Source organism: Copadichromis virginalis, linkage group LG14 (assembly GCF_057382275.1).
Source record: "Copadichromis virginalis isolate Kocher_CV1m ecotype Utaka linkage group LG14, C_Virginalis_male_GT1.1, whole genome shotgun sequence".
Lineage (NCBI taxonomy): Eukaryota > Metazoa > Chordata > Actinopteri > Cichliformes > Cichlidae > Copadichromis > Copadichromis virginalis.
The window spans coordinates 4,754,365-4,773,178 of record NC_140631.1 but is presented as its reverse complement, the minus strand read 5'-3'; the positions used below and the strand labels follow the sequence as shown (position 1 = coordinate 4,773,178).

General features: G+C 41.9%; 1 protein-coding gene across 1 annotated transcript; it reads left to right on the top strand.

Annotated features, from left to right (window-relative positions):
• Positions 1 to 11,739, top strand: lgals9l3 (lectin, galactoside-binding, soluble, 9 (galectin 9)-like 3). The gene is made up of 8 exons (XM_085479064.1): positions 1 to 148; positions 2,345 to 2,433; positions 3,898 to 4,102; positions 4,361 to 4,480; positions 4,659 to 4,772; positions 7,160 to 7,248; positions 9,955 to 10,111; positions 10,346 to 11,739. Exons 1-8 carry the CDS (start codon positions 113 to 115, stop codon positions 10,490 to 10,492), a joined length of 957 nt encoding a protein of 318 aa, XP_085335190.1. The 5' UTR covers positions 1 to 112; the 3' UTR covers positions 10,493 to 11,739.
• The last annotated feature ends 7,075 nt before the right edge of the window (positions 11,740 to 18,814 follow it).

The following is an 18,814-nucleotide window of genomic DNA, read 5'->3' as shown; positions in this document are numbered from 1 at the left end:
AAAACCTTTAAATACCGCCTATTATAGGAAAAACGAAACCTAAAGGTGGGCTAACTCGCGAAATTCAGAGCACTCTACAGCTCAACAATCTTCCGTCTTTCCGTTCAGGGATATGGCTTTTTATCAGCAGTCACCTTTTTACAACCCGGTAAGAGAATAAAATATGTTCATCTTAAGACTTTTCGCTCTTTCACGGACGGCAAGAATACTCCTCTGCGCTCTCACGGCTGCTCCGTTAGTCCGTTACGCAAGACCCGGTGAACGCAGCGAACACAAACAGGCAGTGCGAGTTTTAGACCTCGCTGGTCGGCTTGGTTATACGCATGAGAGTAAAACGTTTTGGGTTTTTTGCGCATCATAAAAGTTTTGTTTTGTAAAACTTTCCGATCTTTCCAAAATGTTCACTTGCGAGCAGCGTGAATGAGGAAGTGTACACTGCTGCTTCCTGAATCTAAACACTGAAGTGAAGTTGCTAATATGTAAGAAATGTTTATTCTCTGAATCTGTAATATATGGTGCATTTTGTTTGTATGTTTATATTACTAATAAAAGGGAAAAAAAAACAAAAAAAAAAACAAAAAACACTGAAGTGAACTTTGGCCTCGAGGTTTTCAGGGAAGAAAAGACACATGCAGATGCTTGAGTCCGTGAGGCGTCTCGAGTTTTGGCTCCAGTGCAGCGGTTAGGTGGGAAACAGATGCGCAGAATATGAACAAAAAGAAAGTTCGAAAACAACCCGAACAACTTGCGTTATTCCGATACGGATATAGCGTGTAAAATATCGAGCCAGAACAGAATTCATATTTGGACATGTTTAGTGGCCCAGAAGTAAATACATTTGCTTAAACATCTGCGACGCACAAACAAACCAAGTGCAATAAACAGTGCGGTTAAGACGACTGCAGGCTTTAAAACTGGTGTCACACAACTTAAACTAAAGATAGTGTGTAAAAGTCTATCAATAATAGAAGATCAATAATTAAAGTCACAGCTATTCTCTGATGTTCTTGTGTAAAATGGTATTCATTATTTCTATATTCCACTTCCTATAAGATCAGATTATAATAGTGAAGCTGCAATTCATGCATGACAGTTTAGCAGGAAGTGGTTTACAGCAGCAACATCCTTTTGCATTTTTGAGGCCTTTCCCCCTTCTTTGGTTCTAAGTACATCATGAGTAGCAGGACTTTTATTGGGACCAGATATATAATAATAACACTAATAATAATAATTATGCTGCTGATAACATGTATTATTGTTGTCCTTTGTATATCTATGTAAAGGTGTCGTTGGGGTGAAAATCTTTTTTCCAGGGAGAGACGATAAAACACTTTCTTTTCTAGACTCTACATTTTTTAAATGTATTATTTATTTATTTTAATGTGAGTGCCAACTGCTGGCTGCTGTGGAGGTCCTGGAGGTCCTTACACTGGGACCAGGCTGCATTTTTAGGTTAAAGTCTGCCATGTTTAGGTTGAGGAGGCTTCCTGTTGGCGCGCGTGTGTGTGACTGAAGTTTGTAATAAGGAATAACTGAGTGCTCAAATAGAGTGTTATTGCTTTTCCCCACCCCAATGAGTTTAGCCTAATTCATGTTTTTCAATCACTTCCTCCTGTGTGTGTATGCTGATATGTGTATATATATTTATAAAGCCTATAGTCCGACCATTTAGCAACTTGTTGTTGGTATTATGTTTTCACCATTTACAAGTTACTTAGTCATATATCCCGTTCCATTGGTTTGGAGTTCTGGGGGCATCAGTCAATGCAGAGTATATTGGAACCCGCAATCTCAGCTCTTCTGATGGTACACTGAAGTCTAGCGCCAGTCGAGAAACAGCCATCGCCCAGTTGGAATTTGTGAAATAAATATATCTGCACCATAAAAAAACCTTAGAATGAAGCAAATAATTTGTGTTCTTCTTTGTATGATATCAACAACTGTGCAACTTTGTGTACCAAAATATTCTCAAAACTGAACAAATTAAAGTTCACAAATATGTGTTTTTCCAACTTAGATGTGAGTTTTCATGTCAATTTTGCCAGCCTTTTCTTCTTCTATTAAACTGCTGCCAACATAAAAACAGACATTCATGAAGAAAGAGACACACATATTAAAAAGTTAAGAAAGTGATACAAAGAGCACCTTCAGGAAACAAAGTAGCTACAAAATATGTAGATATATATCCATTAGAAAGAAAAGAAAGAATGATCAGTAACAAAATGACACTGTTTCTTTGGTTTATGTGGCATTCTAACTTCATGTATTTAATTTTTGTAGCATATTAGATTTTGCAGTCAAAATATAAAGCCAGTAATTAGATGTTTATCCATGTTCTTTCTAGATAATCCCATTCACTGGGTCAATCCAAGGTGGTCTGCAGGAGGGGAAGTCTATCACTGTCAGTGGACGTGTCGTACCTGGGGCTGACAGGTCTGTCTGCTTGTTCCTTTATTTATCAGCAGAAGTGTTTTATTTGTTAACCCATAATTTTCTTCAAAGCTTTCGTCAACAACTATTTTTTTTTTTTTGCACAAAACAAGACGAAACTAAATAAAAACGAATGCAGGGGGACATTAACACTTTCATCTATAAATAAAAATGAGATGAAAATGTTCTGGACTGACAAGATCCAATCAGAAGTAATTAAGTCACCAAAACCACGTGAGAGTGTTCAGTCCACTCAATGGGCAGATGTGTCTGGGGCAGGAGCAACAAAAGTAAATACAGTAAGAAGTTACTGTGTGAGAAAAGATATGTTTGTTTCATTGAAAGTTGATAGCCCATACAGACCGCTGCACATCTGTGTTAAGGGACAGCCACTTAAGAGGTCACTATTAATCATGTGTCTCATCACATGAGCCAAGGTGTTTTTTTTGTTTTTTTTAAAAAAAGGCATGGATCTGATATGCAGGGTCCAGAACCCCAAAACAGGAAGTCTGGGTCGGCTCTCTGTTTAAAAAAAAAAAAAAAGACTCTTCTAATGTCTGAATTTTGTGTGGGTGAACATGACCCAGCTTCGACCTTGGCAGACCGTGGCAGGCGAGGTCCCTGGCTCAGCTGCAGGGGAGGGGTGGTGCAGTGAGCTCAAGGGGCAGTGCAGGGAGGTTGGCAAACAGGTGCACAGAATCAACTAATGAGGTTTCTCCCTGATATATAGCGAAGTGTGAGTCAACAGAAGGGGGACTAGCTGGAAAGCTGGTGGAGTGGGTGCCAAATAAATGTTACATATGTGCTGTTGCACTAAATGCTCCTCAAACGTAAACAACATACCAGTGTGTCAGGTCAAACTTTACACACACCTTGACCTTGTGTGGGACTGCAGGAATGTGGAAGATAAAAACATGTGTCACCAACCTATCATTATACATGATTCTGAATAAGAGAAAGTGTTGTTATCCCCCTGCGGTTAGCCTGACCACTGTGCTGTTGTCCACAGACCTCACAATGCAGGGGCTTGGGTGACCCCCCGTTGAAAGGCCAGTCAACATCTGACAAGGCACAGGAGAAAGTGCTGTGCTCACATGAAAATAAAATTAGGTTCTTTAGCATTACCTTAACCTGCCATGTTTGGATGAACAGAAAAGCAGAAAAGGTTTACTAGGTCATATTAATGTATTATGTTTTTTTTCCTGCATCTTAAGATCTTATTCTCTTTCTCTCCAGTAAAATAAAAAGTACAGACATTCATTTCTTTGTAACTTACAAAGAAATGAATGTCTGTAGATCATTGCCCCACTGTAAGGAATATTTTTGTTAATTTTTAGTTCTTTACTCAGCACAGTCATTTAAAAACTCCAAAAACTTAAAAAGTACAACTTATACTCATTAGTTGTCTGTGAATATAATCACATGATACACCCATATATTCCTTCTTATTCACTTTCTTACTCACAGGTTCCATGTGAATCTACAGTGTGGTTCCATGGCTGGTGCGAACATTGCTATCCACATTAACCCACGCTATGAAAGTCAGCATTATGTGGTGACCAACACTTTCCAGAATGGGAGCTGGGGCACTGAAGAGAGGAAGTACAATTCCCCATTTCCTGCTGGGTCCTCTTTCACTCTTGTCATTGCTGTCACCCGGGACTTCTACCAGGTCAGCTCCTAAACATTTTAATATGATCTACTCAGTTGACATTTCATTTTACTGTATTTGTGTGTTTATTTAAGTGTAGAGCAGATCATTCATATCATAAAAATCTATTTATTGTATTGAAAGTTTTATTTAAAAAACTAGAATTTCTTAAAATACTCTTCTTTGTGATTCTTTCTCTAAAATCTATTGTTGTGCAAAAATAGTTTTTACTGTTTGGACAATAAGACACAAATTTAATTCCATATGTACTATTACCAGCTCAGCATCAATGGCTGCTACTTTATGGAGTACAGACATCGCCTGCCATTTCACCAGGTTGACACCATCTCAGTGGGTGGAAAAGTGGAAATTTCTTCCATTGCTTTTCAGAACCCTGTGGTGAGGAAGTTTACACAATTTATTGGCTGTTTATTTGAAATGCATAAGTAATATAGCAGCATAGTTGGTTGTGTATTTGTGCTCATGTTTGAATAATCTTAAACCTGATAAATAATCAAGAATATGATAGAACAGTGATAACAAAGTGGTTTCTTTTTGTATTTTATTTCCTGCACAGTCAGCTTTTCCTGCTCAGCCTGCGTTTGCTCCACAATTAGGCTTTCAACCCCAGCCCGGATTCCCAGCACAGCCCGGATTCCCAGCACAGCCTGGATTTCCTCCTGTAACACCAGTGAGTATCGTGGTCAGGTTCTAGTTTGTAACAGCAGTATTTTACTTACATAGTGTACATTAGAGGTGGGGGTGCTGCTTGTTGACTTTAGCTAAGGATATAGTTGAGCAGTGTTGGGCGGTGTAAGTAATACTTTTTAATCCCACTGACATGGCTTCTGTAGAGAAAGCAGTTTGGGGACAAGGAGGGGGACTAACCCATCACTGGGGGAGAGGTTACTGAGGTAGTCAAACAACTAATTCTACTTTGATGGCCTCAGAATCTCATCTCTGCTTTTTGCAGATGATGTGGTTCTGTTGGCTTCAAAGGTGGTGCCCTCCAGGTCGCACTGGAATGGTTCTCAGCAGAATGTGAAGCAGCAGAAGTTAGAATTAGCATCTCCAAATCTGAGGCCATGGAAAAGGGTGGAACACTCACTCAGAGCCAGGGACAAGTTTCTGCCCCAATTGGAGGAGTTTAAGCATATTAGCGTCTTACTTACGAGTGAGGGAAGAGAGGAGCAAAAGACTGACATACAGATTGGGGTGGTGTCTGCAGTGATGTGTTGTGGAAGTTTTCCATTTAAATAAAGCCTGCAGACGAGCGGTGAGCGGTAGCTAACGTTCTTTAATCCAAACACACAAAGAACAGAAAACCAAGCTTGTGGAGAGCCTACATGACCGCGGGACAGACGGTCAGCAGAGTCTCCCTGAGCCCAGCATGGCTCTCAGTTAAATACCTTCTTCAGGAACAAAAGGCAGGTTCACACTCCCTTGCTACCTCCCAGAGTCCTTGAAAAGACAAAAGACTCTTCCTGTGCTCTGCTTCCCCCAACTTCCTTACTACACCCCCACCATTTGTCTTACTGTATGAGTGTCAGACATGTTAAAATCCAGTGGCACCAAGGCATTATACAATAAAATAATGTGATTAATACATAAGTAAAAGAAATTCCTATACAGATGTGAATGCTGTACCAGGCCTTCATGGTGAGGCAAGCACAAATACACTTGTCGAATAACATACCTGCACCTCATCATCATGAGATGGTAAATGGACTGGTTCTTATACAGCGCTTTTCTACTCATCTGAGCACTCAAAGCGCTTTACACAACTTGTGCATTCACCCATTCACATCTTTCGTTAGTGCTTTATAGCTAACATTCACACACATTCATACTCCGATGGAGTATGCAATTTGGGGTTAGTATCTTGCCCAAGGATATTTGGCATGGAGACTAGGGGAAGCCAGGAATCAAACCACCAACCTTCCATTCCAATTAGTAGATGAACTGCTCTACCACCTGAGCTACAGCCATTCAAGAGGGGCTCAGAGTAGAGCTGCAAGTCTTCTACTTCAAAAGGCACCAAATGAGGTGGGCATCTGAATTTGATGCCTCCTGGACAGCTCCTGGGTGAGGTGTCCCACGGAAGGAGGCCTAAGGACTCAGGACATGCTGGAGAGATTATATTGCTCAGCTGGCCTGAGTGTTCCCCCAGATAAGATGGAGGAGGAGGATAGACAGAGGGAGGTCTGGGCCTCTTTGGAAATGGATGTATGGATGCTGTGTGTAATCCATTATTGTAAATTTAAATGTCATTAAGAAATTATAAGACAAAATAATTTTTTCAGTGAATACTGTTAAATGTAATAGAATCAGTGTTGAGGCTGACAGTGGGTGATTTTCCCAACAAGGATAGTAAAATCACCCACTGTCTATAGTAAATGAGAGAAAAAGTCTTAGAAATCAGATAGAAAATCAAGTAAGAACCAGGTGGTGTCTAGATAGCAACAAATAAAACAGGTTTTCGCGTTTTCCAGTTCGGGTGTACAAAGCTAAGAGTTAGGATTTCAAATGAATTAAAAATCTGTATTGTCTATGGTTGGTTAATAAGCTGCAGTGGAAGATTGCTGCTACTCTTCCTCCTCTGCCTTTGCTTCAAATGTGCTGACAATTAGTATGACTCTGTGTTGATTTATTCAATTTAACATATTCAAACTGCTGCAACCTGGTTTCTGAAAGGCAAAATAAATAAATATGTTGATCAATTATTAAATCATTTAATAAAAAATCATTAATTAAATGACAGGGACTTACAAGAGAGAGACCTAATGCTTAATCACCCTGTTTTACTCTTTAGTGTTGCTAAAGATGCTATATTGTTCTTTTTTTGTGAATTTTCTTTGTAGTAGTATTAAAATGGATGCACGAGACTTTTGTGAAAGGTAACGTTCTGGCTTCTAAAAATGTGCTCATTTATTTGTGGCTAAAACATTGTCCCTAACCCTACCTTTAACCCTAAAGATGTCACTAGTGAACTGATGGATGTTAAGAAGGTAAATCTTACCTACCTGTAGTCAGAGTTGCAGTTTTTCTGTTGAAATAATATATATTTCTTGTGTGCAGGTGGTTCCATACAGGTCTGCCATCAGTGGTGGACTAAGACCTGGCAGGACCATCACCATCCAGGGAACTGTATACCCAAGTGCCACAAGGTCAGACTTCATGATCAGATGTTGCTTTATTTACTTTGAAACTAGCATATATCAATTTAACAGCAAACATCATAACTATGTAGTGAAGTGAAACAATTAAGAATTAAACTATACAGTGAGGGAGATAATTATTTGATCCCTTCCAAAGAAATGAATTATGGTGGCTTCATTTTAATGGAGAAGAGCACAATATCAACAAAAAATATGGGAAAAAAACATATTACATAAATGTTAGAAGTTCATTTGCATGTCATTGAGTAAATCAGTTTTATCCCCAGGCAAGACATGACTTAGTACTTGGTCGAGAAACCCTTGTTGGCAGGCATAGTGGTAAGATATTTCTTATAGTTGGTTACCAGGTTTGCGCACACACAAAGCACAGATTTTGACCCACTCCTATGTACAAAACCTTTCACTATCCTTTAGGTTTTTGGGTGCCACTTGCCTTCATTATTGTGCACAGATTTTATAGGGGTGGCTGTGGCTCAGGTGGTAGAGCAGATCAGCTACTGATTGGAAGGACATTTGGCATACAGACTGGAGGACAGTCTGTATGCCAAATGTCCTTGGGCAAGATACTAACCCCAAATTGCCCTCTGATGTGTCTAAACTCAAGTGCAACTAATAAGCATTCACACACTCATCTGTGTGTGAATGCTTATTAGTTGCACTTGAGTTTAGAGGTGCTTGCTTGAGTGGGTGTGATTGGATGAATGAGACATGTTGTATAGAGCGCTTTGAGTACTCTGGGAGAGTAGAAAAGCGCTATATAAGAATCAGTCCATTTACCATTTTCTATAGGATGGAGGTCTGGTGACTGGCTAGACCACTAACATGACGAAACATCCTTTGTTGCCTTGGTGTATGTTTTGGTCATTGTGTTGGCCATGCCAGAAGACCCATTCACAACCCATTTGGCTGAAGGAAGGAGGTTCTCATTCAAGATCTTGCAGTATGTGGCCTGTCCATTGGCTCGATGCTTGACTGTGGATGCTGTTCTTTGGGTCAGCATTGCTCTTCCTCCAAGCATTGTGGGTCGAGTTGATGCCAGAGAGCTCAAATTTGGTTTCATCTGACCACAGCACTTTCTTCCAAGCCTTCTTTGAATTAATAAAATGTTCACAGGCAAGTTAAAGACGGTCCAATACATATGCCAGGAAGTGGTGCTCCAGCGATGCGCTGGGAAGTTTTCATGACCCTCTGCAACGCCTTCCAGTCCGAGGTAGAGCAGTTCCCGTACCAGACTGTTATACAGTTGGTCAGGATGCTCTCGATGGTGCAGCGATAGAAGTTCACCAGGATGTCTGAGGACAGGTGGTTCTTCCTCAGAGTCCTCAAGAAGAAGAGGCGCTGGTGAGCGTTCTTGACCAGCTTGGAGCAGTTGGTCGTCCAGATGAGATCCTCGGAGATGTGGACTCCCAGGAACTTGAAGCTGCTCACACGCTCCACAGCCGTCCCCTTAATGTGGATGGGTGGATGTGGGTCAGCCTGTAGTCCACGATGAGCTCCTTGGTCTTCTCGGTGTTAAGCAGCAGGTTGTTTGTGTCGCACCACTCAGCCAGACGATCCACCTCCTCCCTGTAGGCGGCCTCATCGTTGTCACTGATGAGGCCAATCGCCGTGGTGTCATCTGCAAACTTAATGATGGTGTTGGAACCATCAGCAGCTCTGCAGTCGTGGGTGAAGAGGGAGTAGAGGAAAGGGCTCATCACACAGCCTTGTGGTACACCGGTGTTCATCGTGATTGTAGATGAGCAGCGGTTATCCAGCCGGACATGTTGGGGGCGGTTGGTCAGGAAGTCCAGTAACCATTTGCAGATGAGGGAACTGATACCCAGGTCTGTCAGTTTCCTGATGAGTTGTGAGGGGTGGATTGTATTGAACGCTGAACTGAAGTCTATAAACAGCATTCTGGCGTAGGTGTTGTTGTTGTCCAGGTGTGAGAGGACAGAGTGCAGTGCGATGGAGACTGCATCCTCTGCGCTCCTGTTCTGATGTAGTAGTAGTGTGTAGTGTGTTACCAAAAGTGTATTTCATGGCTGCGCTCCCAGCTACCTTCAGATCATTACCAAGGTCCTCTTGTGTAGCAATGGGCTGATCCACCACTCTTCTCAATGAGACAAAATTTTGCATTGATGGTCATTTTATATTTCTTCCATTTTTTAATAAGTGCACCAACAGTTGTCACCTTCTCACCAAGTTTATTCTTCATGGTCTTGTAGACTATTCTAGCCTTGCGCATGTTACAGTTTTGTTCCTGATGTCCTTTGACAGCTCTTTGGTCTTGCCCACAGTAGAAGAGAGGCTGGGATAGAACACATTGATTCTGTGGACAGGTGTATACACATAATGAGTGGACATCAGGAGTATCTGTAATAGACTGATTGTAATCTGTGTGCCACACAGGGACACAGCCAATGTACAGAAGCCAGAATTGTGGTTGTAGGTGATCAAATACACATTGAAATGTTTCATCTAAAACAGTTTGAAATGTAAATTATCTGCCAAAGCTACAGTAACATAACATTGCTCTTGAATTGAATCTTGTTACCAGGAAAAAACAAACTTAAAAAAACATAAGAATTTTTTTTTTGCCAGCCAATTGGTAACCAAACTGTCCTGTCTGTATAATTAGAGACTTAAATTACAAAAGAAATGATTGATTAATTAGTCACTGGTATTGCGTTATTTTGTGTTTCGTCACAGGTTCACTGTGAATCTTAGCCACCAGTCTGGCATCGCTCTGCATTACAACCCACGTTTCAATGAGAATGTCGTGGTGCGAAATACCAAGCAGTGGGATCAGTGGGGCTCCGAGGAGCGTGGTGGTGCCATGCCTTTCCACCGGGGTCAGCCTTTCACGGTACGACTGAACATACACACTGTACAAGTTTCAGTAGAAGTCACATTGCTTTGTGGTACACTGCTTTTCAGTCATGACTTCACATAAAATAAAGGAGAATTATAGGTGATCTGACCTCGGAGTACCATATAACTTATGTTTCTATTGTGTCTCATGTTAAGTGTGCTATCTTTAGCACGTTTCACTGTAAACAAACTGATTTCACTAACAAAATGATCTTTTATTTCTTTTTAGTTGACTATAAGTTGTGAAGCTCACTCCTTCCGAATTGTGGCCAATGGGATGCAGACCCATACTTACAAGTATCGTTTCAACCCCCTGCATGCCGTTACCTCCCTGGAGATTGACGGTGACATCAGCCTGACCTCTGTGATTGTGTAGAGATGCAGGACCCTGTTGCTGTTGGCAGCATTTTGCAGCATTTCCCTAACTATAGCCACAGTAATTAGCCATTAATTGGAAGTTTGTGCTAACTGCTTAGTTTGATTATATAATGTACAAAGTATAATCAACATCTCTGCATTCATTTTATAATCGCCTGATTCTATAATATTGTATGCTCTATATTTCTGAAACATGGTCACTCTTGAAAGAAACAACCATTATTGGTTATCAGGGACGCCTAATTTACACACATACATTCTGTCCAATGAAGGCAAAAAAAGAGTAAACATTTTAAGCAAATGTAACACTGTCTAGTTGGAAGTTGGATTTGTCACCAGTATTGTAAACTTGACCCATGTTCAATCATTTTCTTAGTTGAGTTCAGAAGCTTTTACAGTCATTGGTCTGGTGACACAGAAAGCTAGACAAACACATCCATAGGTAATTTCGAATCACAAATTAACCCACAATGGATGAATAACCACTGCACCACTACACTCAGGTGGTGCCTGAGTAGTTGATTTTCTTCCCATACTGTAATTTTTATATTTTATTTCTTATCATTCTGCACTTAGATCATTACTAGCCAATCTCTATAATATTCTTTACTGCATTTCACATGAAAATGTAGGGTGGTCTTTTCTGTCTAAAAGAACTGCTGCTTATGTTAATGTTTATCTCTATGATGTTTGTTGGCAAGCTGCCATTTTTCAATACTGAGCCTGAGCCATATCCAACTTATTTCAGTTACTTTTCCAACACTGCAAGGTCTATACTGAGCCTCTGTTAGTTTCTTTATTCCAGCTATAGAGTACATATAAGACCGACATAACCGCAGTAAGCAACAGGTTGGTGGTGTCTTATTATGAAGCTTTGTTGTTGTCATCTTGATATTTTAATGAATAAGGACAAAGAAATCTGTCAACATACCAGGTCATGGTATTTATGCAAGCCACCAGGCTGCTTTTTAAAGCCACTTTGTGGGCTAACCCACTGCTTTGAGGGCTGTCAAAACATTAGATATTGTATTGATCCACATGATGCCACGTCATTAAGACTCTGATGTTGTTGGGAGTGCAGACTTTTGGTGGGAGTTTGAATACAGCCTGATAATGTGAGTTTCCACCGACAGTTATTAGATCGCTTTTACTTATATTTTCAACTTTAATATTTCTTTTATTACAAGCTGATGTGTGATGTAAGTGCTGCATAAAAATAAATAAATGATTGCAATGAGCACAACAGTTTGGGCTTTGGAGTTAATTTATGTAAGAATAAATATAATCTTGTCTCTTTGTCAACAATCTGACTTTACAGGTACTGGAACTGGAACCACATAGTAACCTTCCATCATGGCCACCAGAGAGTGCTATAAGGCTTTAGTAAATTGAAATCAGTGTCATGAGACACTGATACAGAGATATGTCATTATATGGCCTGCAGTTTGAAGATAATGTATATATTCAAGATTCAAGACCATTATTAATCCTATGCAAGCACAACAGAAATTCAGTCATGCCAGCATTACATGGTGCACAACATTAAAACACAAAAATAACAAGTGACACATAGTCACAGATAATCTCAAACTGGTATCCTAAACATAGTGCTGTACTCAGATGATTTAATCTTTGTGACATGATCCATTATCCTGCAGGAAGCAGCCATCAGAAAGAGATCGACATGACCAGCAACAATACACAGGCGGGCTGTGACATTTAAATTATGTTGAGCTGGTGCCCAGAAAATATTCCCACATCATCACACCACAAGCAGCGGCCTGAACAACTGATACAAGGGACAATGGATCCATGCTTTTAATGTTGTTTATTCTGACCCTGCCATCCAGCTGTAGCAGTAGAAATCAAGACTCATCAGACATTGCTGTCAAAGTGTGTGAACTGTTGCCTCAGTTGTCTGTTTTCAACGGACATCTGAAGTATATTTTGTCCAGTTTTGTGGACATATGCAGTCATTTTTAACATCAGCTTTGGATAATTAAGCTCTTGGAACTGCACCAAAAAAAAAAATTCATAATAATAATGATGCAGGCTGTGTTCAATTTTCAGTCATCCAGGTCATTGTAATCTAAGGAGCTTGAATACATTTCACCTCAGACTTCAATATTGAGGCTTTAATGCTCCTCAGTGTACACGGCACAGTCCAGAAGCTGCAAACTAGTAAAAAAGACAGCACAGACCAAGACTATCGTGCTGATTAAGAAAACAGTAAAAGAAAATGCTGACAGTAGTGTCCAGATCAATATAGTGTTTCTTTTGATCAGTACAACAGTTTACACCTCGGTAATGTAATTTCAGGGCCATGTTTCTATGACTGATTACAGTAGCATTGCTATCTACTCGTTTTCAAAGTTGAGGAGCTGTGTCTCCAGTTCCAGACTGGCCTACAAATCTATGAATAATCTACATTCATTCAATATACCATTGCCATTAAACCAGGCTGAAAAGTTACTAAATATTTGACACACTAAGCAGGAGAGAAGCAAGGCAAACCCATTTCCAACTTTTTTTTTTAATTTCAGACCAAAACCACTATGATGATTATCAAACAATAAATAATAATAAACAATAAATAGACAGTGGTCCACCCAGATATTCAACACCTCCAGCTTTTAATCTGTTTCACACATGGAATTGTTTTCAGCTCTTAAAATAAGAATTCGAGTTGTCGTTTTTTTAAATTTCTTTCATTCATTTTGAGCCCAACTGAATTCACTAAGCTGCAGCTCCAGACCCCAAGCTAACAAAGTGTAATCCCAAAACATTTTGTCACACATCCAAGTGACTTCTTCAGTCTGCCCAACCTTATAAACAGTACATTTGCACAATGCCTAAAACTAGTACCACAGACAAACAATGGGCTGTAAGATCAGTTTCTTGATCATTAAGAAACTGATTGTTTATAAACATCATTATAAATTTTATGTACAAATACATTGATATTTATTGATAAGAACACCTAGCATAAAAAGCTTTTCTCCAAACCTGAGCTTTGAGATGCTTTTTGAAATTCTGAGCTTTCTGATCTCAGCGTTAAGATGCCTGTTTTACACATATTCCATTGAATTGTCTTCAGTTAATTTATTTCTGGAGATATGTTGAAAAAGAGATTAAACAAATGTTGGGAATTGATACTATGTTAAATGTGTTACTGGATGTATGTAGCATACACCCGGGTAATATAACCAATGAGAAATTGATATATGTATTAAGAATGATTGCACCTCTGTTTTACCCCTTTGATTTGTTTTCTGAGTTGAAGCACTTATGGTATGGCATGATTTTCTCACTCAAAGGAATATTTAATATACTACTACTCTACTTCATTTTATTAGAAACATACAATTTATCACAGTTTGTTAATTTACAGCACTGCTTCACTTGCTTCAAGTAAGCTTGAAGGAAAATGAAGTGGTGCTGTAAGGAAGAGGACTCCCTTACTAGGATTGTTTATATTATAAGGTGTATAGCACCATTGCACTTTATTAAAAGCACCTTATCTAGCACTTTATTCAGCATTGCACCTTGACTATAGATATGCACATGAAGAACATTTGCACAGATGTTTAATTATTTATTGAATATTTATTGTGTATTTTAAAATCAGTAAGTAGCCTTTTGGTTCCAGGTCCTGCACAGCTGCTCCTCATTAAGAAATGTGGTGGCTGTCTGTGAAAAGGAAAGGTTGTTACTGAGAGCAAATAAGGTTAACCACTGAAGAGAGCTGTGGCAAATGTGTCTGGAAAACATAGAAATAAAGGTGGTGCAAAGACTATGTGATGTGATTACCACCTTTCTTTCTTGTGTCCTCTCCAGGCTGTTTGGGCAAACGCTTCCCCAGGGATCCAGACACCAGTTAAAGGTTCCGGGAGAGGCCGTGGGTTAAGGGAGTGTGGGGAATCTTTGTGCTTTGAGTTTTTGGTGTTTTTTTGTTGTTTTTTGTTTTTTTGTGTCCCGTTTGGATCTTTACCATCAGAATTGTTGTCTTAAGGCCAAGAAAGATGCCAAGCGGATTTATTTTACCAAGTGGATCATCATGGTCTTGCCATATTGGTCCATTTGATTGACCTTTATTATAATTATGAATTTATTTTATTTTCAGTTGCTACAAACGGGACAGACATGACTGGGGGATAGGACAGGGAGAAAGAATGAAAGAAAGAGAGGGAGAGAAAGAAAGAAAACCAAAGGGGAGAAGAGACGGTGAGAAGGGGGGGAAGAGAGAAAAATCAAAACAAAAAAGAAACACCTGCGTCACCTGTATGGAGAAAAAAACAGAAGAGAAAGCAAACAACAAAGAGCAACATAATAAAAAAACAGCACCATCACAATAAACTAGCTAGCAGTAGATAACAGTAGATACTAAATAATAAACGATATTGTGCAGCACGCAAGATAGACAGTGCACAATGTGCTTTGAGGCAGCAGCCAAGAAAGGTGTAGTCCGCGTCTGTGAATACCCGTGTGTACACCTGTGTGCATACCTGTGTGGATCAGCATGCTTATATTCCAAAGGTTTCTCCATGTAACGATCTGCTAGGGAGTGTGGGGAGCCATAGCCCCGTCCTCCAGGGCATGAAGCAGGTATGGAGGAGATCAAAACTCGAGACATCCAGAGGTCCCCAGAACACAAGAGACCAAGGAAGACCAACAGAGGGGCAGCCGCGCCACTGTCCCAGTAAGAGCTGAGGAGAGTCCCAGATGAGGGCTCACTCAGCAGCAGAAGCCAGGGGGAGTTGCAGTGACACGCCCGTGAGCTCCGCCAGCAGCCAGCTGTGCCTGAGTGACCAAGCCCCAGGCCGAGAGGCCACTTCGGAGGCACCCCACCTCCGAAGTGGCCCGAGCGAGCCCCAGGCTCCAGGCCCCGATAAGTGGCCGCCAAGGAGTGAGCCGGTGTGTACCCGGACGCCCATCCCCAGACACAAAGAACCACCAACGCACCGACACCTGAGGGAGTCCGCCACTGGCAGGGGAAGTGGTGGTGGGTGGAGATAGGCCTCCAAACCTTGGAGGGCCTGAGATGTCTCCAGAGAGGTGGCGTCTGATACCCAACCTGACATATAGACACAGACATACAGGCACACACAGATACAAACATCCATTCCCACCCTCATGCTCTCATATGCACTTACTCCACACTCAACCAACGTGGAGACAGACATAAAGAGACGCTGTACATATGATCACACTCCCCAAGCGTACTCTACGAACCGGGTCTAGGTACCCTTGCCCCTGGAGGGGGGAACTGCACCCAGACCCAGGTGGTGTTACCTTTTTCCCTGCGGTGGGGAGAGGCAGACCGCCCCGACTCCGCAGCAGCAGGAAGGCCCCACACTCCAGACCGCAGTCGGAGGGCCAACTCCTCCTCCTAGCCCCCCCGCTCCAGCAGGCCGCAGAGAACGGGGGTGAGAGAAGACTCCAAACCTCCCTCCACCCGCTCATTGTAGTGTTGATGCATGTGTGTTCTAAGGTGCATTTAAAACCCAGGAGGGCATGGAGCTACCTGCCAGAGAGCAGCAGGTAAGCGCATAGTCCCTCCTGCTAGCCCTCAATGTCTACGTGTATTTAACCTTGAGAGGTGGGCAACGACGCCAGGGGTGAGGTTGTACACCCTGATGGTACTTTGGACTCCGTGTATCGTGCCCACCCCCAAGATCCTATATGTATGTGTAATGAGAGTGTGAGTAATGTGAATGTCTAAGTTGTGGGATAAAATTGAGGCAGAGGCAGCCAGAAGGGGACGGGGGGGGGGGGGGGGTAGCCTCCTCTGCACCCTGGTGACATACCCCTACTCCAAGGCCCTGCATGTGTGGGTGGTTGTGGTGGAGCGGGAAGAGGGAGGCAGCTGGAGATGGGGAGGGAAGGAAGGGAGGGGCAGGTGACCCCTCCCTGGGGCCAGCTCCCCCGCTGACCCCAGTAGGCACCCCCATACTCCGCGACCCGCCAGGGAAAGGGGGCCCAGGCCCATCCAGACCGGGGCCCAGTGCAGCAGCGCCCCCCGGCCCCACAGAGCCCGGGACAGTCCACCCAACCCCACCACAGAGAAAACTGCACCCACCCCACCATCCACTCATCTTCCAGACTACATAAGACAATAGACGCCCAGGCTGAGATCTTCCTCCACCTCTCCTGTATCTCCCCCTCCTGCAGAGAGTTCCTGAGGAGAGGAAAGCTCCTGCAAGGTGTGACAATCTCCCCCACCAGTTGAAGAGCCCCCCAGGTGGCTCGACACACCGGCAGCACCCTGCGCCTGGGATGGGCCCCCATGCACCCACCCGCCCACAACCCCGGCAACACACCAAGTTGACTAGTTTTTGGTGTTTTTATAATAATGGTACTGTGTACGGATAAAGTGTGAAATATTTCAAAAATATTAAAATGTTAAAATGTATGTATATATTTATGTAATAAAAATGCTATACTACTTGTGGGGATAGGTTAATTGGATAATCCAAATTGCCACTAGGTGTGAATGTGCGAGTGAATGTGAGTGCGAATGGTTGTCTGTCCCTGTGTGTTGGCCCTGCAACAGACTGGCGACCTGTCCAGGGTGTACCCTGCCTCTCGCCCTATGACAGCTGGGATAGGCTCCAGCGCCCCCCGCGACCCTGAAAAGGATAAGCGGAAGCGAATGGATGGATGGATGAAATGCTATACTATAGAATATGGTGGAAGGTTAGGATTTGAATTCTTTATTCTTTATTGTCCCACAAGGGGAAATTAGTTTAGCAGCAGGATAAAAATAAACAGAACAATAATATAAAATAATAATGACAATTAATAGTGATAGAAAGTCCAAGGACAGTTATTGCCATGTAGGAGACAAGATGGAGTAAGGATAAAAGAAACCTGGAGTGTTTTAGTCTTCGTCGGAAGGCAGCAACTCAAACTCACTGTGAAGTGGATGGTTCAAACAGTTAATAATAGAATGAGCCTTTCTAAGCACATTTTTATTGTAGATGGACAAAAGTCCATCTTGCCAGCGCCCTGAAATTTTGCTAGCAGTTTTTACTATAAGTCCCAACCGATTCTTATTCTTACTGTCAGGTTACCAAACCAGGCAGCGATACAAAAGGACATCACAGATGGTGTATTATTATTATTATTATTATTATTATTATTATTATTATTATTATTATTATTATTATTATTTGTGGACTCATGTTCTAGTTTTGGGATTTTCTGGTTCTGGGGTTCTGGGTTGCTGCTCTCTCTGTTGGTCCCTGGTGTTAGTGTTTCCTCTGTCTCGTCAGGTCCAGCTGTGTCTCCCACCTGTGTGTGATTCCCCAGTGTCCCTCTGTGTGTATTTATGTTGTGTGAATTGGTGTGCTCGTTACTGGTCCGTCTGTGTTCGTCTCCTGAAGACTGTGAACCTCTCTGTGAATCCACTGTGTGCTCTCCCTGCTGTCCTCCCTTAGTGTTCAGGCTGTTCTATAGTTGAGTTTTTCCCAGAGATTAGATTAGATTATCCTTAGCTCTGTTTTTGCCATCCCTACTTTGTGTTCTGTCATTTATAATAAATCTCCCTCGCATCTCAGTAAATGCCTGCATTCGAGTCCTTTATCCCACACACCACAAGACTGCTGCCCCAGCCGTGACAGGTTTAGCCCCTAACAGCAGAAAGTATTTAAGGCTGCCAGTTGTCATTAGACAGAGTGATTGTTGTGCTGTGAGGAAGCTTGTTGTGCGAGTCATTGTCACAGCTGTAGAGCTATATGGGCAAATAAATGCCAGTTGTTTCCACCATCTTGTGTCTTGGTCTTCCTCATTGTAAATCCAGTTGCAAAAAGCCGCTCTGTCACAGGTGTCAATAAACTCAAGTGTCTCGAAGTGCTGGTCCTGTGCAGGAATGGTTCTGTCTGGGGGGGAATACCAACGGCTGTGAAGCCGAATAGGGTAACCAGGGTACCACCAGCCACCTCAGTTTATACACCATGTAAAATTATCAGGCTGTTGTCTCCTCCCAGGCTCATTTTGGAAACTTTCCTATGGGTCGTATTTGAGGGCAGTTGGCATATTCTAGGTAGCTGGAGAAAAGCCAGATAAAATACAGCAATAAACTGGTGTTGAAGGGTCTTTTAGCATGACTGGAATTTTACTTTTACAGGCCAAAAATTGACAGGCATCCTGCTGAATTATATGTTACTCTCACATTTTAGAGACCAACCAGCTTTGTTACCTTTAACCTTCTGTTTAGACACAGAAGAGTTCACAAAAGCCATAAGCTAGAATCTTTAACAAGCCCATGTAAATGGGTTATATGCTGAAGACATGTTTTTCTATCACCAAGTCTCTGTTT